Source organism: Biomphalaria glabrata, chromosome 2, assembly GCF_947242115.1.
Source record: "Biomphalaria glabrata chromosome 2, xgBioGlab47.1, whole genome shotgun sequence".
Taxonomy (NCBI): Eukaryota; Metazoa; Mollusca; class Gastropoda; family Planorbidae; genus Biomphalaria; species Biomphalaria glabrata.
In genome coordinates, this window is record NC_074712.1 from 8,360,366 (window position 1) to 8,381,766 (window position 21,401).

At 34.2% G+C, this 21,401-nt stretch overlaps 2 protein-coding genes across 3 annotated transcripts; one reads left to right on the forward strand and one right to left on the reverse strand.

Annotated features, from left to right (window-relative positions):
- Window positions 1-8,825: 8,825 nt before the first annotated feature.
- On the reverse strand, window positions 8,826-18,165 carry LOC106054398 (vesicle-associated membrane protein 7-like). The gene is made up of 6 exons (XM_013210269.2): window positions 18,016-18,165; window positions 16,677-16,828; window positions 15,758-15,854; window positions 14,300-14,401; window positions 13,821-13,985; window positions 8,826-12,451 (listed from the first exon to the last, which is right to left on the reverse strand). The coding sequence occupies exons 2-6, from the start codon at window positions 16,823-16,825 to the stop codon at window positions 12,263-12,265; spliced, it is 702 nt and encodes a 233-aa protein (XP_013065723.2). The 5' UTR covers window positions 16,826-16,828; window positions 18,016-18,165; the 3' UTR covers window positions 8,826-12,262.
- A 36-nt stretch (window positions 18,166-18,201) lies between these two features.
- LOC106054474 (transmembrane protein 11-B, mitochondrial-like) lies at window positions 18,202-21,335 on the forward strand. Of its 2 annotated transcripts, none has more exons than XM_013210550.2 (2): window positions 18,202-18,271; window positions 20,306-21,335. In XM_013210550.2, the coding sequence occupies exon 2, from the start codon at window positions 20,314-20,316 to the stop codon at window positions 20,809-20,811; it is 498 nt and encodes a 165-aa protein (XP_013066004.1). In that variant the 5' UTR covers window positions 18,202-18,271; window positions 20,306-20,313; the 3' UTR covers window positions 20,812-21,335. The 2 variants fall into 2 exon arrangements, with proteins under 2 accessions (XP_013066004.1, XP_013065923.1); XM_013210469.2 differs by lacking the exon at window positions 18,202-18,271 and adding an exon at window positions 18,470-18,488.
- Window positions 21,336-21,401: the final 66 nt, after the last annotated feature.

A 21,401-nucleotide genomic window follows, 5' to 3' on the forward strand; every position in this document is an offset into this window, starting at 1 on the left:
GTCTTTTGTTTAAATATGAGTCACTTTTTGAGATTCATCCGAGAAATACTTCAGTGATAGTATCCGTCGATGTGGTAAGCACTTGACCCCTGACCTTTTCTCGCTATTGGAAAAAAAATCCTGTAATGCTTTCTCCTAGACTCGCGATTCTATCACAGGGTCTGATTTCAACACCTGTAGTGACCCCAAAAAAGTACCTTTCTGATAAATAACATTTAAAAAAAAAACAAAAAACATTTTAAATAAAGCATAAAAAACATCTGCAATTAGGACCACCGAGCAGTGCATAACTTTCCAAAAGCAGACCTTCGCAATGAGAAATAATGCTAAAATATCTTTTTAAAAGAAAAAAAAAATGTGTTTTAATTTTTATTCTCTTGATGACCTTCACCCCGCGTACAGAGTCGTACATTAAAACAATTAATTTATTGTACCTAACAAAACTTGAATCTATTTTTAAAAAATTAACCAATAAGTCAAATTGGTAGGCCTAATTTTTTTTTTTATTGATATCGAAAAAAAAGGGGGAGATAACGTCTACAAATCGAAAAACAAAACCTAATAAAATACTCAGAAAGACACAAAAGATTAAGGCACATTTACTATTCCATACGCCTGGACAGACTCATATAAGTGCTCCTTCTTCCCTAGTGCCATTAGAGAATGGAATGGGCTGCCTGAATCGATCACAAAAACCAACAACTTCAAAGAGTTTTAAGTCACTGATTAACATATGTATAACTAGATTGACACCCTTTGAGATTATGAAATGTATTCAACATTCGAGTAACTTATCTTGTTCGCCTGTGGTATTGGATGTCGTTATTTGAATGCTATTTCCGTTTCACTTGGCTTCAAAAATATACAGCGCTGAAGCGGCTAACAATTAGTTATCCCATTTATGTGTTTTATTTTAATGAAAACTTTTGTCATTTGAATGTTTGAAGTTATAATGCACATAAATTTATCGCAACTGGGTTGGCATAGACATGGGAGACACTGCACACATTCCTACTGTTCGGAATGGAAGACATTGCCAGGAGTTGTGCTTCTATCTTGATTTATGCCAAGTTTCAAGTCTAACTGTTTGAACTAATAAATTGCGTTATTACTTGGTATTACTTTTGCTTAATTTCATATAATGGAATCGAACCCGAACCCGAAACTTAGGATCTGACGGAACCGGCCTCCTTATAGAGCCGATCCGCTTATATCTGAACCTTGATTTTAATGATATGACTGTATAGAATCTGGCCCTTGTTGTTTAGAGAGAGAGGGATCCTTAGGGGACTGCAGGCACGACATGGCCGATGTGCCTCAAATCAAAAATCAAATCAATCAAAATCAATCTTATATCTGAACTGGACCCAAACTTATAAGATGGGTTCGATTACAATCTTTAATTTAGTGGTCCCATACTCACCACCCCTACCGAGTAAATTATTCATACATGTTTTTTAGCCCATTCATATGGATCTCATAATGTCTTTAAAAACAAATGATAATTAGCTCTGTTTTGTAGGAGTGTTTGTATATAAATGTGTTTGTTAATTCCTCCTTTATATCCATATACATGTGCCAGATATTACAATATTTGTGAGCTTTGTTAGATAACTACAGAAACGTACGTAGATTAGCTTCTTTAGATTTACATAGCTAGATCTGTGTCTACAATCAAGCTCAGGAAATATTTCAGTGTAAAACGTTATTTATTTTTTACATTACAAATAGAATAAATTCTAGAATATTTTCATTGAGATCAGTACTTTATTGTGACTCCAGTTCAATTTAAAACACAGTCTAAGAAAACCTTGTGTTTCCTTGTCTATTTACAAGCCTACGATACCAGTTTCGTGATTTTCATTTTCCAATAGGCTTAAAATAGCACCAAGTCATAACCCACTGCCCTTGTCACGAAGAAGTAGAATATTGGCAGTTACAATACATGCCAACTTTGATCTCAAGCTGATCTTTCTTGGATAAGAAACAAGCAAAATAAAAATACTAGTCGACCCACGGCGTAGCATACGCCGCTATTTTGCTGGGCCGGCCTTAGGCCACTGCAACCTATGCGACCGCAGTGGGCCCCGCACTTTCATAGGTGTAAATTATTAAATCAAGCCATTTTATAAATTTTAACAGATTTCCCGCGGATTCCTGATTTACCAGGAGCACCTGAAAATCTCCTGAAATCGCAAAATATCCGAAAAAGTCCTGGAAATCTCCGGATATTATTAAAATATTTTTAAAACTCAAAAAAATCTCCTGAAATATATATATATATATATATATATAAAAGACATTTGGGGTGTCATTCAATATTCAATGTGAAAAACGCCAATCCTACGTGCGATAAAAATCGGAATTATGCAATTTGGTAATTCTTGTTATTGAGCGTGATCCATGTAGGAAAAATATTTTTTATGATATACTGTATGACTTCGCTACACGCAAGGCTCATAAAGTAATTTTGTACGTAGTAAAGAATAAGTAAAATGCAATGACAAATTTATTTTCTAATGCAAACTCTTAATTTTCACTTATCATCCGTATCCCTACCCAAACTTGGCCCCGTGAAATCCGTTTCGCATAGGGCCCCACAACGGTTGAGTCTGACCCTGCTATTTAGTGACGGGTGAATACAGAGTAGATTACTTGTTCTCCCCCCCCCCCTCTCCTCTTTTTTTCGCCGCTAAAGTTACGTGGGGTTACTCTAGTGACACAAGTCCAACTTGCAGAAATAAAAGAGTGATCTTTCCTTTACTTCTTCTTGTCCAAAATGTTGAGCCATGAAGAGAATTATAAATATAGATACTTTTTTTTAAAAAAAAGGGCTTATCTAAGGGGGAGAGCACCACATTCACAGCCATTTCTCGCAATACTGTAAGATTTAATTTTTCCTTTTCGCTAGCCAACAAAATTAATAAGTGCCAATATTTAATTACATTATTGGGGTTTCGTTAGGAATAATGAATAATTGTGCAAAGTTTCAACTTGATACGAGAATGGGAAGTGGGAGAAATCGCGTTTTCAAAGGAAGCAAAATAATCTTCAAATACAAAAACAAAATTTAATAAAATACTCTGAAAGACACAAAGATAAAGGCACATTCCTCGTCCCATATGCTAGGACAAATTTGTACAAATACTCCTTCTTCCCTAGTGCTATCAGAGCATGGAATGGGTTGCCTGAGCTAGCCAGGAAAACCAGTGACTTGGCAGAATTTAAGTCATTGGTTAATATGCAAGACTAAATGCATGACGCGTAGGACGTAATCATCTTCTTTTTTGAAGTAACGTCTGTATTATATAAGATAAGATAAGAAGGGGTGACTTGATATGAGATTTGAAAAAATACGAAACTAAATGTGTCCGATGTGTAGATGAATGGAGCCTACCTGCAGCCTATACAGTATAAGCACTTTATGTATCTAAAAAAAAGTAGTGGATAACAGGAAAAAAAAATACTTAAAAAAAACAACAACCACAAAGCTTATGCAAAAAGTAGTTGTATCAATTAGTTTAGATCAGTCATGTAATTACATGTGTAATAAATCTAGACCAACAATGCATTTAGCTTTCTCAACGCGCAATGATCCTTTCACTTATCTGGATTAGTTGGGTAAATGAGGGGGAGGGGGGAAGAAAGGGATATCTGGGTAAATTTTACTATAATCATTTTTTAATAGCATTTATATCAAATTTTAAAAAAAGGTTAGTATGTGTGAAGTCGAACTCAATCCTCCTCAAGCCTCCATAAAACCACTTTGCTAGCTTATGGAAATCTATTGTTTGTTTCAAAAGTGTTTAACTTACTTAAAAGCGGCGACCTATAAAGGGGACTAATTCAGCTTATACCACCACTTCAGTGAAGTACAATTTCTATTCCTTGTTCGAGAAACCAAGCAAAATAATTAATTACCAATATTTGACTAATTGGTTAATTTTTTAAGACAAGTCTTGTGTTGTCAGGTAAAAAAAAAAAAGGAATTCTGCATAATTTCAGCTTCATCCGTAATTGGGTGTCGGAGAACTAACGTTTACAAACGTTTTACCAGGCAGACAGGCTCAGTGAGTTGAAAAAAAAAAAAGATATATATCACATAAAAACACTAATAATCTTTTCGTTCACAAGTTGGAAATGCGATTATCTTCCGTGTTTATTTTTACCACTTACTTGTCTTCCCCTTATGAAAGATGAATGTGTCGTTTCACATGAAACTTCAACCCATTGATGCAGACTCGATTGATGTAGCCGTCTCGTCTGTGTTCATGGGTTCAAGAGATCTATTTGGTATGTTCAAAGACTTCCATTTTTTTTTTTAAATAGAGTTCATACGAAGGAAAGACAATTGGAGTTGGATTCGAACCAAAAAGTTATTGTTTTTCTTTAGTCATTTCGGTTTCAATCGTTGGAAACGTTTGCTGTTTGTTTAGAAAATGAAACATCTTGCGCTACGTGTTAAAAGCAGCTGGCAGCAGACGGCATCTAAAAGGCATTGAATCAAATAATGCCCTAAATAGTCCTTTTAAGAACGCGATACTCCTTTCAAAACCGATGTTGGCTCTAGATCTAAGTTCTTCCATGGTTATCCTAACTATCCTAAGTCTAGTACTCAAGCCGAATTTACATTTTTTTTTTACTTCGAAAAATTATAACAGTCAAACTAGAGTTCTCCCCATGTGGCCAAACCGTTAAATTTGTAAACAAAAAAATCGTTAGGGCCATTTTTTTTAGATCAGCGTCCAGGCAGGTTTCTGCCTGGTTCTAGTTAAGTTCTGACTTGAATAGAGGTAATGTTAAAAAAAAAAACAAAAAACAAATAATGCTGCTAGATTTAAACATAATTTCGCCTCCAAGTCGTTATTTTATTAGATTAAAAAAACAACAACACTTATGCCTACTTTCTAAGTATGCTACAAACTATTTTCAGTCAAGCTTGCGAGGGATTGTTCATGTTCTCTTGTGCTATGTTTTTTTTAAATTATTTGTTGCACCTTCATTCTGAAAACGAGGCTCAAATCTGACAATGAGTTCAAAATGTCTTGCACTCGTTCAACAGAAAAACGTGTTAGGAAGCTTTTATAGGTTAGTATCTTGTTTTGATATCTCAAGTATTTGGTTTATCTCGTTGTGGTTGTTTTGTAAAAAAAAAAAATCTTGGAATCGAGGATTACCTTGTCAAGTAGCTTTTCTTAGTCTAGATATGTGATTGTAGAAATATTCTAAGAATATTTTTTATGTACTTTAAATGAAATTCATTTTTCTCCATGCCTCGGCGTGTTACATGCGCTTCCGACGTTGTCACGATGTTTACGGATTCGAACCCTGCCATCTGCCATCCCCTGTTGTCCTGAAGCTCGTTTAGGTTCGAACAATCTTCGTATATATGAAGGAATTTTTTAAAAAGTTTTAGGTCCAGAAAAACTAGTCACCGACTGATGGGCAAGCTGTGGGAAAAGTTGAAGTTTTGTTTAAAATACCATCTTGCTAGAGCCCTACCGCTGTATATCTGGCTCTAAAAGGGGGGCATAATCCGGACCGTTTAAAAGTGATAGCATCAAACAAATACTTCAAAAACATATATTTATAACATAGGCCTCTACCTTTTGTTTACCTATAAGAATAACGAAATAGAGCTAATGTAAAGCCCATAGATTTGATATAAAGCCTATGTTAATAATAAAAAGCCCCTAGAGCTAACATGAAGGTCGGTCTATCTCTCTTGATATTGTTACGAATCTCACTATCCAGGCTCTCTGCAAACTGCACCATACACCACCAACTTAAAGAACTTGACAACTCAGGGCTCCAAAGTAACGTAACACTTTAATAGTTGATAAATAACAGCCAATACTGTACAATTGGCAACACGTACACTGTACAAATATCTCTCCGATAACACCGTTCCGCCGTATCAACTCTTGCACTGGCCTCTCCGTCTCGTTCCGGGCTTGCACTGGGTTCAACAGTTCAGGACTGACTTCACACACTAGGCTCGTTGTGTCGGACTCGATCGCAGACCAAGATCAAGACGCCAGTCGTCTCAACTGTACTTGACAGTACTCCGCACTGAACCGTCGTAATGCTCCGTACAGAACCACACCGCTGAACTGTGCTGTAGTCGACCGTGTTTTGAACTCTTGTCTTGAACCTCCTTTCTGAACCGTCTTGACTGCGACACCTCCGCTCTTATATAGGGTCCCTACTGGCCTTCTCGAACCGGACAGAACGCCGCTCGACGTTTCTGGGTGGTCAGATGACTACAACTCTCGTGACGCCCCTGAGCTCTGTTCACGATGGCGATCCTTCCCGAACTGTCCTGTTGACACTCGACTCGGCTGACCGTAGTAGCTCGTCACGGTTGACCGCTCGTCTAGCGCTGGCCTGGGGCGATTTGCGTCGGCTAACTACACACACACCACTACCCCCATCTGTGCCACCACCAGGTTTATAACAATATCATAGTAAGAACAGCTGCTGACCGGAAAAAAAATGGAGAGATTCGGTGAATCGAACTGTCACAGCAACCCAACTAAAAAAGTCAAAGGACAGATGATGATGATGATGATAAAGTTCCTAGGCGGAGTCTCCAAAAACTAAAATGATAATCCTATAACTTACACCAATAAAATCAATGCTACATTATTTGCAGAAAACTTAAAAATAATTTGTTGAAATCATAACAATGACAAATAGTGGTGTAGCCTTTAGCTTGATGGCAGCCTAATTTAAATGTGTGTATCAAGAATAAATACCACAAATGGGAAAACAATTGATAGAAGATCGAAGCGTGTGAGATGAAATGTGTCATTGGCTGTCAACATTTTAGGAAGAAATAAATAAGGAAGTGATAAAGAAGCAGCTTGATGTCTCTCTAACTCTTTCTCTCTCTCCCACACACACAACAACACAGTAGCTCCAAAGTATCCAGATTGTTCAGATCTCACCAACCTGGTATGAGTTTATCCATCAATTACTAAACTATTTCAAATAGAATGGAAACAATCGCCTTACAAACTGAAACCCACATAAAACGATCTTTCGCTCTTCATTAGGAATACACAGTGCTTTCGGATTATTCTCGCACGAGAACTTGTCCACTGTGAAGTTACTTTACATTTATAGTTTCATTTCCACTTTAACATTTTCTTCCTGAGATAAAGAATAAAGGTGTCAAGTAGGCTTTTAAATGGGCATATGTGTAAGACGTTACCTGTCTCTGTCTTGTTTCAAACTTTACGGACACTGAAAAAATTTGAAACTCAAATTGACCAAAAGAAGAAGGGAAACAGATGGCAGCCTGGTCGTGCGGATGCGCGCTGGAATGTCGTTCGGTCGTCTCGATGGGCCAGAGTTCATGTCATGCCGCTATTATCCTCCGTCATTTTGCTGGAGGTTAGGGCTAAGAATCAGATATCTTCAACTCTGAAGGGAACATCCGAAACATGTAAAGCATTTTACATATATTTTTTTAAACAAGACAATGCAAATCGAACGACAGATTATTGTCTCAATAAACGGAAGCGAATATCATACAATTAATCAGCCAAAGATCTGTCCTATACCGTAACCGTTACTAATCAAATCAAATCTTTGCTAATCAAATATACCTCCTTCAGTCACGAAACGAGATGAGATGAAAATGAGACGAATGCTTGGACATAGGCTGCGGTGAGAACAACTTCGCCCACACATCAGCCGATACAGTTTGGGAGGGGGGGGGGTCAGCTGCGTCGCAGGCTCTGTCATGGTGTAGCACTAAACTATGCAAACTGCCCAAAGGTCCCCTGCTCCTGATCTTTACCCAAAGTCTTTCCCATGGTTGGGTATACCTGCAAAGCAGTTGAGGTTTGAATTCAGCATAGGCCTAACTAGGCAGCCACCAAGGGCCTCCAATTGGTTGAGGCCTCGCATAGGAATAAAAAAAAATATAGAAAAAACAAATTTCAAAACATGGATCAGATCTAAAATAGTAAAGCACTAGAACACTGTTTATCAGTCTAACTCTAGCCTTACTACGGCGATAGCGCTTTATGAATTTCAGTTATTTGTCGATTTAGATCAGGGATTCTAAACCTGTGGGTCGCGACCCCTTTGGGGGTCGATTGACGATTTGCCAGGGGTCGCCTAAGACCATCGAAAATATGGATTGTTATTGTCTACTCTTCTATTGCTGTGTGTGTAAGGGGGGAGGGGTCGCGGCAAAGTGAGGAATTGTTAAAAGGGGTCGCCGAGCTTAAAAGGTTGAGAACCGCTGATTTAGATAATAAGAAACAGGCAAGTTTTTAACCAATTGCCGGCCTTGAGTCAGCGGGGTAACCATGACAACTTTGGCATTACAATGAACCAAACAGAAAATAGCCAAGAAGATGCAACCTCTAACTGCGATACCTATGGGCGGATGTTTATGTGTAGGATCAGGATGTATGGCGAGGCTGAATATAGTGTTTCCTTATTATGTAAGTATAAAAGAGTTACATGCCTGTGTCTACATATTCCCAGGTTATGGGTTCTGTAAATAGTCTGCATACTACGTGAAATGAATGTTTGGAGTTAGTTGTATGACAGAATTTTTTTTTTTTCAGTGGTCGGAGTTAAGAGTTAGTTAGTTGTTTTTTTTTTTTTTTTTTGGGGTGGGGGGGGGGGGGACTGGAAGAGGGCAGTTGTTGTTGTTTTTTTTACTGTCACTATGACAATCAACAGTAGACATTTTTTTTAAAACAAAAGTTATGCACCTTGATTAAGGGAGATAACCTTAGAAAATAAATGTTGAATAGGAGTTACATGTAATGTGAAAAACAAAAATTATTCAAAAGTAGAAATCACAATTCACATTTTATTTCTATATAAAAAAATATGTTACAATAAAATTCATAACAGACAATACTTTATGTATATGTGAATTCCAGTCCACCGGAATAGAGGCAAATAAAAATAAAAAACAATATTGAAAAAAAAATTATTTATATGGACATTGTGCAATTATCCTAATCCTAAAATTTATTAAAAAAAAATTAATTATATGGACATTGTGCAATTATCCTAATCCTAAAATTTAATGAAAAAAAAAAAATTAATTATATGGACATTGTGCAATTATCCTAATCCTAAAATTTAATGAAAAAAAAAAAAAAAGACGCACAGGCAGTTTGTTGCAATGTATGTCTTCTCAAGAAACAGTTGAGTAATGCTTGGTAGAACTATATAATCCTTTAATATCAGCAACATTTCCTGTGTACACTGAAAGTAAAAGTATCCGAGCCTCTTCGCTTGGTCACCCCTCTAGAACTCATTTTATTTAACACACCATTTTGTTACATTTTCAATTACATTTTAACTAATCTCTTAATCTATACATGTATTTCAAAGAGTAAAAAAAAACCTTGTGATCTATGGGGCAAATGATATAAAGTTCAACTGTTTCTTTGTGGACGGTTTATGAGGGTGTCATGTGGGCAGCACAACAACTAACCACCTTTACTTCCTAATGTATAATAGGTACCCTTTAGAGTTGGGTGCGCTAGGAGGCGCCATAAGAATCCCAAGGTTCAAAATTCCAGTTTTCACAAGCATTTGAACTAGAGACCCCATCGGTTCAAAAGCCAAGCGCTTTACCACTCAGCCACCATGACCATCCAAGTATTTTGGCAGCATAATATTAACCAAACGTTGCATTTTCATAATCTACCTCACAATGTCATCAAGTGACTGACATGGTCACAAACATCTTGGAATGTTACAAGAAAAACAACATTAAAATAACTACACATTTATAATGTAGCTTATGAATGGGTGTTAGTCAACATGATGTCAGTGTAGAGAAATAGTTTTTTCTAGAAACAAAAAGCAATGGCAGCAGTGTTCAAATAACCCAGTGGCCTTAGTTAATCAAATATACTATAGAAGAATAGTAGGCAACGCTGACATAAAAGTAAAAACACAAGAATAACCATTTTTGTTTATTTTTTTCAATCGGGCAAAGGTTGATTGTAAGTTTAAGGCATTCCTTCATGAATGAACATTAAATTATTGCTTTTATATAGCACTACTTTCATGCTTATAGCATGCTCAGAACGCTTGGTCCAATCTCATTTGTGGACCAGTGGGGAGGGGGGGGGAGGAGGTATATGGGAGAAGGTTTTACTAGTTGCCTTTAGGCGCTCAAGTAAACACAACTCTACTTGAGTCGGGTGTCGAACCTCGAGCCCCTTTCATAGGTAGCCAAGCCAAGTTTAAGCATACTTAGCCTCTTGACCACGCTTCATATCCCAAACCTCTTGAGGGAATGATGGGGGATGACAATAGCCCACGGTTTAAACTTAGTGCACATGACACAGACAGGTCATCTTGTGTTGGGAAAAACATCTATAAAATGATGCCCTCATCAGGCTGTGGAACTCAACTCAAGGAATTTCAGATTATGTTTGTTGGTTTACCATCCAAGTGTTTTATTATATAACCAAACACTCTGTTTAGTGTAATGAACTACTATCCAGCTATTGCATACACAATGGCATTTATACAAACTTTGTATTAATTTACTGGCATATATTAAGTGAAAAAAAAGGTAATATTTTTAGTTAACAGTGTTATAAATTTATCTAAAAAGTTATACTAATAGAAACACCAACCCCTTATAAAATAATGTAAGCATAAGGTTTATACTGGTGCACTAACAAATTCAATAAATAATTTTTTAGTAGAAATGTCATAACATAGAGATAGAATGTCATCTGAATGGTCTATTCAAATACTGCTTATATTTAGTTGCAGTGTATAAAGTTTTTTAAAATTATATAACACTTTTATATAAACATTTCTTGAGTTTCATGTTTTTAAATCCTCATCAATAAAAATATTCAAATATGTCCTTTCTGTTAAGTCCTGTCTGAAGGTGTACTTAAAGTACAATCTTTCTTACATGAAAAGATGCATATGAAAATAAATGATAAATGAGACTTTTTAGTAATAAGAATATTGAGCAAAACAGCAACAACAATCAATGTTAAAAAAAGGTTATAATATATATATATATATTTGTATATATACAAAAGGCAAAGCTGTAGCTGAAAGAGACAAAGTCTTTGTTTGGAATGTTTGTGGGATGTATAACAAAGTTAGTAAATAGATTTCATTTCATCCACAATAAAATTTTCTGAAGCAAAAAGAGTAAAAAAAAAAAATTAACATTAACAATCAAAATAACAGCAACAAAAAAAAAAAAAGGTCAACACATGATGCAGTAAAAAACTTCAAATATAGAGTTAAGTCTTACTGTAAGCACTTGTTAATGAGTTGCTAACTTTTTTTGTTATATTTTTGAGCTCTTACTAAATAAATATATATTAACAAAAGAATAATACTTAACCCAGACTTTGATAAATTTGAATGACTAACAAATGTTTGAACCCATGCTAACATAACCTTTAAACCATTTTCCCTTGACCCTTTACCCAAACTTCTTTTTATCTTTCCAAAATTAATGTTTGAATTGTGATAAAAATGAAACCACCATTATTACAGTCAATCGACTGTGAGCCGCATGGCTCTTATTGAACTACATTTTCCTTGATATTTCTGTTTACAGCTGAGGATCAAAGGGAGGCTATGCGAAAAACATAAGCAAGCCTAATGGCGGGACATGGGCTTTTATTAACACAAGGGCCACTATATTGAACTTCCTAGATCAAATGATTGGGTATGTCATGTCTTAGTTATATTGACATTTCAGCATTGGTGCGTTTGAGTGTTACTCTATATTTAAAATAGCTCATATTACTCTTTTATTCAGTTTATTAATTCATCATGTAAAAGAAAATAAGAAAATACTCTTACTTTTCTTTTTCTGGTCTGGTCAAGTTTTAAACTTTAGTACAACTGGTTTGAGGTTTTTTTGTTCTTTAATTATTTGACAATAGACATAAAATTGTTAAAGATATGTTAGAGTGATACAAAATCTAGACCAGTATTTCTCAAGCTCTTTTTGAAACAACTATATTCCCCCCACCCATTCAGTTCACTTCTAATTTCTAATATTTCTTTCCATCCCAACTTTAAAAATAGATAAAAACATAAAGGCAATTTTTTTTTCTCCAAATGTATTGTTAATTTGTACACAAAATGAATGTAATATTTCTGAATTGAGAAATCCTGATCTGGATTGCAATAAATGTTACAGTTTTATTTTCTTCATTTCAAACAACACCTGCACACAAATAAACTTTACAAATGTGCATAGACCTTCTTCTTCACTACAACACTATGGCTTGTGTGTAGTTTTTTTATCATCATCTGAGCTTGGAGGGAGCACATGAGTGGAGAAGAGTATAATGAGTGTGATGATGAGAATGACCACGAGGGCTACAACTACCAAGATGATGGTCATCTTCTTATTGCGCCACCAGTAACGCTTCTGTATTTTCTTTGCAGTTCTTGAAAAGTTTACAGCCTGATAAAGATGAGGACAATTTTTTTATTAAGAAATAGGCTATGTACTTAAAAGCAGTATATATATTTGATATACATTGGAGTTTTGATAATCTGAACTTCAGAAATACGAAAATTCACTTAATCCAAAACATGCATTTTTAGGAAGGAAAATAAAAAGAAAAAAACTGATTAAGTTTATTATGTACTAAAAATTACAGTTATGTTTTAAAGATTGACAGTGTAATGAACAAAATAGAAAAAAAAACATTTCAACTATCTTTTACTAATGTATAAGAAACATCTTGTCACGCACTTCATGCACAGAATTTGTTTCAGAGAGATGAAATAACTGTACTTATTCTGATTAAAATATGTGTATTGTAAGGTTCAAGTATTTAAAGCTGGCAGCTGTCTGTGGAACTTTATTTTGTTGTTCTTGGATTGATAAAAAACTATTTCAATGTTTTTAATGATAATGGCTTGCAACTATAAAACAATGTTGCCACAAAGAAAATGAGAAATATGTGGAATCATATGGTTTCTTAGAGCAGTATTTCTCAGTCTTTTAATTGTGAAGCTCCGCCACGAGTAGGGAAGCTCTAATACTGTCAAATCCGGTTAATCGAACCAGCTAGGTTATTAGGACCAGATTGATAGCATTCAAATGTGGTATGATTAACAAGATTCTAATGTGGTTGAATGATTAACTAAAAATAAAAACTCATTTTTTTTTATTTATGGTAAACCAGTCACACAGACCAAAAACTCAAAATATCTAGGTGTAATAATAGATGTAAAGTTATCATGGAATCCCCATATTGATGAAATTATTTTAAAAAATCAAGCAAAGCATTAGGGTTTATTAAAAGAAATTTTAAAAAATCAAACAAGAACATAAAACTAAAATGCTATCTAACTTTAGTTAGGCCAATATTAAAATATGCATCCTTTGTTTGGGATCCCTTAACTCAAGAAAAGATAAAGAGACTTGAACAAATACAAAATAAAACAGTGAGATTTATAACAAACGAATATTCAAATTTGACACTTCAGGAAAGAATAATAAAAAGTAGATTAGCTTTAATACATAAAACAATGAACAATAATTTAAAAATTTAAAAACAAAACCTTATGGCATACTCAGAAGATAGAGGCACATTTCTTATCCCATATGCTAGAACAAATTCCTACAAGTTCTCCTTCTTATATAGTGCCATTAGATCATGGAATGGGTTACCTGAATTAGCAGGAAGCCAACAACTTAAAGAGTTTGAGTCATTCATTAACATGCATTACTAGATTGACACATGAAATGTGTAGGACATAATTATCTTCTTTTTTGAAGTAACATCTGTAATCTGAAAGATATACGAGAGCTTGCTACCTACCCCAGCTTCCAGTTCTTCTGATTTATCCAATAAGTCTTCCAGTCTTTCCCCCCTCTGTAGAACTTTCTCTATATTCTGAGACATGACTTCTTTCACTTCATGGACTTGAGCTTGAACTGTAGCCACAGCACTGCTACTTCCAGCTCCATTCTCAGAATATTTTTGCTGCAATTCAAAACAAATTCAATGATATTTTAATTAAGATAAAAGTTAACAAGTTTTTACAAATTACAATACACTAAGCTAAAATTTTCAAATTATTTAAACACTATCACTAATGCAATTATTTTCATAATTAATAAAGAACAAAATAGAATAAAGAATGTACTTAAAAGAATACAAATATGTAGAATTTTTATTTTTTTAAAATTAAAGTTTCTTTGTAGGAGAATGAAACTGATAAATACAAAAGACAATTTAAAGGGCTAGGGTGATATAATTAAAAACATAAACTAAAGAAAAAAAATATTGTGGTTTACCATTTGTTGAACTAGTATAGAACCGAATTCACTGTCCAAGTCTCCAGGTCCTCCTGTCATGGCTCGTGCACTCAAAGAGGCAGATTGTAATCGTTTTCTCATCTGCATTAAGATAAGTTACAATATTAAATAATCATATTAGCAAATTCATTAAAAGGTATAGCCTCTGTTTATTTTATCACTTGCTTGTATCAAGATAAATTTTAATATTAAATAAATACAGTATTAAACAAATTGGAATCGAAGAATCCTAGCTAATCTTTGTATGTTATTCAAAATGATTAATCAACTCCAAAAACATGTATTTTTATCAACAGAAAAACAAAACTGGATAATTACTCAGGATTAGATGTGATGGATGAACTAAACTTAGAGTCACAGGTTCAAATCACAGCCAACTGCAGGATTGGTCCATAGCATACAAGGACATTACTGATTATAACCACTACTTAAGGAAGAAATGTACTGGCCTACTTGATTATGTATCATTAAACTACCTCTTTTAAGTTAAGCATCCATACAGATAAAACACAAAGCTTTCCTAATGCTGATATTGGAAGCATATAAGACCTCATCATGATGACAATCAACATACACTTTAAAAAGTAACAAAACAGGGACCCAGCAAGATAAAATTTGACCTGAATAAACTGAAAGACCCTAAAGTGGCTACCATATTTAAGGCACAGGTGGGAGAACACTTTGAGGTCCTCAATGTCTTAAGACTCCAATGACTGACACAGCTCTGGAGGTGATATGGAACAACCAAAAATATGCTCACAAATACAAAAGTGTCAATCTGTTGATAAAGAAGGACTTAAAAGAAGCGAAGAAGTGTATAGAGAAACAATGTCAAGAAATTGAAGATGGACAGTGCAAAAACAACATGGCCAATAGTAATGTTGTGTTGTGTGGCCAACATGATATCACTGCCTTATTTTCCCCAGCTTAAAAAAATTTCATTTAGGGTATCAGAGTAGTTGGGCCGTTCTATAAACCCTTTGACCACTGAGAAGGATATCTCTCATCAGATAGGCGTACGACAGGAGTTCTTCATTTCCAGTTCAGTTTGATGGTTTCTCAATGTATAAGACCGTTGCTAGGTTTGGGAACACCATGATTCACAGTGCTGACACTTTCACTCATGGGTACAAGCAGCTGAAGGCAGTGAACTACAGGGAACTACTTTATATTCCTATTATATGACTTCCATGCTCCTTCAGCTTAGAGGTTGCACACCATGAAAAATTCCTTCTTGTTCCCCATTCTCCATGGGTTAATTGCCACTTATCTTAGATTAGGTACTCAGGACTCAGAGAAGTATTTTACTACTATAATCTCAAGTAAAATCTCTAGGGTCTTCCTCTGAACATAAGCCCCTGAGCCTGAGGATTGTAGGACTTAATTGTTCAAAATTCAGTGACAATGATAAAAAAAAAGAAAACAAACAAATATTACCTCATTTAGAAATCCATATGGTTGGGTTTTGGCAATACCGGCATTAGTGGCACAAACATACAGGATCCCATTCTCAATCAAACAGTGATATTCATAGCTGTAGAATATTAGTTTTTCTATCATTAGGAGCAACATGTTAACTTAATAAGAAGCTAAGAAAGTAAAGTTTCCCCTTTCACATCTAAATATCTTAATTGCTGTTGAATGTTATTTCCCTTCTTCCTCTGGTCACCTCTTCCTATGGTTGCCCCTTTCTTTGGTCAATTTAAAAAAGGGTGTCATGATGGCAAAATGCATTTAATCTCCCCAAACAGATTTCTGATAACTATCAAAACGGAGCCAAATAAAAAATGTCCTTAAATTTCAAGCAAAAGTCCTAGTCCAGTATCCACCAACATTTGAAATATGAGACCATTGACGTAACAGCTAAGCGCTTAATCCACGAAGCTACCATGCCCCATTCTAAGGTCAGTAGTGAATAAAAAGTGAATGGTGTTAGAAAGCAATCCAACTTTTCAAATAACCTTTCTAATGTGAACTCCTCCTACATTTTATGCACTGTCACCAGGATGGACCGAGTTCAAACCCTTCCCGATGACATCCCCTGCAGTCTTGAAGGAGGTTTGGGCTAGGATGCAATATTCTTTATTTCTTATGGAACAATGCATAAAAAAAATAAAAATTCTAGGTATGATATGGTATGGTAAAAGTTTCCCACTAATGTCAGGTACCCACTAGAGTTGGGTGGACTCTGAGGTGCCCAAAAAAAAAAAAGATCCAGAAATTTAAAAGCCCAATCTTCACCAGGATTCAAACCTGGGACTGCCGGTTCAGAAGCCAAGTGCTTTATCACTCAGCCACTAGGCCGATAGAAAAAACTATTATTGAGGGGGCAAAATAAAAAAAATAAATCGTGTACCTGTTTGAGGTATATGTTCTTTTACTGTCTGACTGTGTTGATATGTTTGGTAACATGGATTGGAGTGTTGTACTAAAATTTCCATTCTTAGTCTGGTGGGAACAAAGCACAGTTGTTCCCCTTGCTATACAACCAAAATGGATAGTCATGGTCTATAAATTTAAAAAAAGGCCATTAGATGACAATGTGGAGTAATTTGTTTCACAAGAAAGTCAAATACTCTTTCTAATCCTCTATGCTAGGACAACTCTCAATTTCCTAGTGTTTATGCAGGTAAGTGATAAACTCTTGATAAGAAATCAAATATTAATTACTATTAGTTTGTTTTTTCTTTAACCTCCCTCCTTCCTAACAAAAATAAAAATCTTTAAATTGCTCAATGCTTTCATCACAATAATATATATGAAAGCTGATAATGAAAGTTGCTATATGAAAAAAAATTCCTTACATTTCAACATTGTAATTATTAATTTCATATGTAGAAAGTTTAAAATAGGTATGATGCTATTAGGCTAGCCTATTGCTCTTCAAGGCAAATACTTTAAACTCCTTCATGTCGCTTTTGCTAGTTTATATTAAAATAAAAGAGGAAGTCTTAAGAAAATGTGATTAAACACCCCATACATGTGCATTCATAAAGAGGTTGGCTGGCAACCAAGGCAGTAATCAATAATAATAATAGCTATAGTCTGATATAGATAGTAAGATAGTATACTAATAATTCTAGATCTACTACTAGATCTTCTAGTCTAGATCAGTAGATCTAGATTTCTAGATCTATAAGTATATAATAATCTATGTTTATCAGTCTCTATGACTCTATGTCTATGTTGATCTAGACTAGATTCTAGTATGTCTCAATGTCTGTTACTCTGTATTATAATTACGATTTTCCCATTCTTATTCTTAGTTATTTTAGTTGTAGATTTAGTCTTAGATCTAGATTCTAGACTACATCTAAAATTCGAGTCCTTAATTATCTGAACTATTATATAATATTATATAAATTATAATATAATATATAATATATATTCTTAAGACTACTGACTAGTTTAAGTCTTAAACTTAAGTCAAATTTATTAATTAACTAAGTAAAGTTGTCTTAACAATTAGTAAATAGAATCTAGATCTAGTAAAATACTATTAAATAAATAATAATTAGATTCTATAAGACATAAGGACACCTAGTTACGGTACAGTTACCTTAACCTAGTTACTAGTACTAAAATTCATAGTCTAGACTCTAGACTAAGACTGACTAGTCTAGACATACATAGTCTTCCTGCCTATACTATAGATAGATGAGAGATCAAAAATGATCACCAATAATGAAGCTTACCAGTTTAAAACATTAACAAAAATATAATGAATTTAGGATCTAAAGCTAGATCTAGTAATCAAGTCAAATGAATAATGTTTCCTTTTTAGGTGTAAACAATGACAAAACTATATTCTGTCTTGAAAAATAAGGGGGCGTGACCCTATTTTGTTTAGATTTAAATCCCTTTAATTTTGTTACTCTTCTATGAAAGAAAAGCATCTAAATATTGATGGTGTCTAAACTGAAAAGAGATATTATAGTCTAGGACGTCTAGGTGACTCGGATCATAATCATACTCTATGTCTATGTTTTCAGACTAGCAAAGTTCTTCCAATCCAAGGCTATAGATTTACACCAGATCAAGTTATACTTATAGACTAGATCTAGATCTTAAATACTATTTGTTACTAGATTTAACTAGATCTAGTAAACGACACTTACTCTCACTTACTCAACTTGACAACTTAACTGAACTTAGCCCTAAAAACAACGTAAGCCAAGTTGAAGTTACAACTAGTAAACTACTATTTTAATTTATTAATTTAACTATCTATTATTATACAATTAAGATTCTTGGAAAGTAAAAATAGGAAACATAATAATTAGATCTAGGTCTACATAGACATAAAACCTTAAACTTTTAAACCTAGTTACCTAGGGCTAGGAGTCGGACCTAGATTCCTAGATTTATAGTTAGCCTATACATAATACTCTAGAACTCTAGTAACTCTAGTTATACTAAGACTAAGTTATAGTCTAAACCTTTATTGCTTGGCTTTAACTTAGTCACTAATTTACTAACAACACTGTCACTAGATTGTGACTAGATCTATCTATCTATATAGACATAGATTCACTATCTACTCTAATTGAGTCTAAATTTACTTATAAGTTTAGAATATCTGCTAATATTATTACTATTAGACCTAAGATTAATTAGAATTAAATAGTAAGATATCTAGATTCTAAGTCAACTGTAATACTGTGTTTTGTATGAAGTCTGTGTCACTGTGACAGCATTCTAGATTTAGAGATTTGTAAAAATATCAGCCTTCCTAATGTATGATGTGAAACTCACCTGTTTCTAGTAATTCTAGGCTATGGTTAATTAGGGATGACCTGTACAATTATTATGTTAGTTTGATCTTCAAATTTAAAATACTTACAAAACAAAATAGTGGCACTGGATAGATCCACATATAGAGAGTGAGCATAAAGGAAGGGTCCAGATTGCAGATGCCATACACAACTGTAATAGAAATAATTAAGGGTGAAAGTGCAATGGTGCCTGTGGTTACAGATGCCCAACCTGTGACAGCAGCTGTGTATCAAGGATTTGCTTCTTCAGTCACACAAAAAGTCGCAAAGGGAAAAGATCATCTCTCAAGACATAAAATCTTCAAATTTAAAATACTTAATGTGGTCCAAGAAATGTCCTACAATCCTGGATACAAATGTAAACCTTAAAAAAAGCCAACTAGGAATCAAACTCTAGACAATCAGTTTGATTGTAGACAATCAGTTTGATTGTTGAGTGTTCTATATAACCAAAAAGCCTCCGTCTGCTATTGTTTCTACTTTTTGATAGAATTTTACTTAAGTTTAAGCCTTCTCTATTTCTTTTTCTTTTTAAAGAATTGATCTAATCTTTACTCTGTAGGAAAATCTTCAGTTTCAGTGATAATTTTGTAATAAATCCAGACTAACAATAATAAACTTGTGTGACTGGAAATTTTTTTTATTATTAATTTTGTTTAGCACAACTTTCTTGCTTATAGTATATTTAATGCACTATGGTCCAATCACTTTTGTGGACCAATCAGTGGGAAAGTGTATATGGGAGGTTTTCACGCTGCCTTTTCAATAGCTATTTTTTATTAAAGCTGCTTTAGTCTGAATTTGAACTCCAGGTCTCAAGCCTCCATGATGGAAGGCCAACGTGCTAGATACTCAGCTATTCAAGTGTTTATAAAAATATGTTTTGTTGACTTTTTATTTAAACATTTTTAGTGAACGACCTAATTCTCTACAAAATGCTTAAAGTACATTTTTTCTTATAAGAAAATTTAATTAATTACAACTAATTGAATAATTGGTAAAATGTTTTTAATGATTCATGTTATTGACAATGAATAATTGTGCAAAGTTTCAACTTGATCCAAAATTGGGAAGTGGGAGAAAAAACTTGTAAAAGATTTCTTACAGACAGACACAGTTAATATTTAAAAGCTTTGTAAAAAATGAGTGTAAACAGTAATGTCTCAATGGATAGTATTACTATTTCTTTTTGGTCATTTTTTTTTTCCAGAGTGTCAGATGTCCCAAGATTTGGCCATAATTCGAGAAATTTATGAGCATGAATACTCTACAGAAGAGTTTGAAGTGGAGCTTGACAGAGCGTTAGTGAAGAAAGCTCAGACAATTGTCATAGAGCCAGCTAGATTAGGGGATGATACAGCCAGGTGGATTGCATGTGGCAATTGCCTTCACAAAACTGCAGTTTTATCTGGTCTGGGATGTCTTGTGTGTGGCTTGCTTAGGCCCAACAATGGGATTCTCTTCTTGCCCATGGGGTTCACCAGTGTTGTCTGTGCTGGCGTCTATGCAATCTCATGGCAATTTGATCCGTGTTGTAAATACCAAGTAGAATATGACCTGATGAAAGTCCCAAAGTTACCTTTGCATACTTTAACAACAACCACACCTGTAGTACTAATTCGTAAGGACGATTCTAGAAGGAAAGTGCTGCAGAATGTATTAGCTATAGCCGCTGGGTCTTTTTGTTTTTACAAGTTATATAAATGGTATATGTAGATACTAGTTGTTTTAGCTACCTTCATTGTTCCTTTTATTAAGGCAAAGATTAGTATAATTATAATTGATATAGTTGTAAAGTATAAGAAGACTTCTTGGACTAAAGCTAAAACTGTTATTAATTATTTTTTTTATGTAATATTTAATGCCAATTATTATTGCAGAACTTGCACTATCATTTCTTAAACAGCATTGGCTAGCATTTTTTATTTTGTAATTTTTACACTCACAATGGCATTCAGGACCAAGTCATTATATAATTATTATGACATTAGCAATGAACAAAACAAAATGATACTGTCTCTGAGCTGGTGGAAGTCCATTGTATGTATTTATATGTCATGACACTGTATATTTTTGAAACATTTGTACTGCTAATGTTGGTTATAAGTATTATTACCAATTAGGTTGACTTGATTATTTTGTGATCTTCATGTTGACATTTTTATGTTTCAGTGCTACAATATTTACATATTTTTTAGGTGATTTAAAAGTGGTCAATTAAATTGTATAGAAACTAGAAATGGCCTTTCTTTCATTGCTGAGATTTGTCAGATGTTGGGTACTTGTATGTTCATTACATGTTTTGG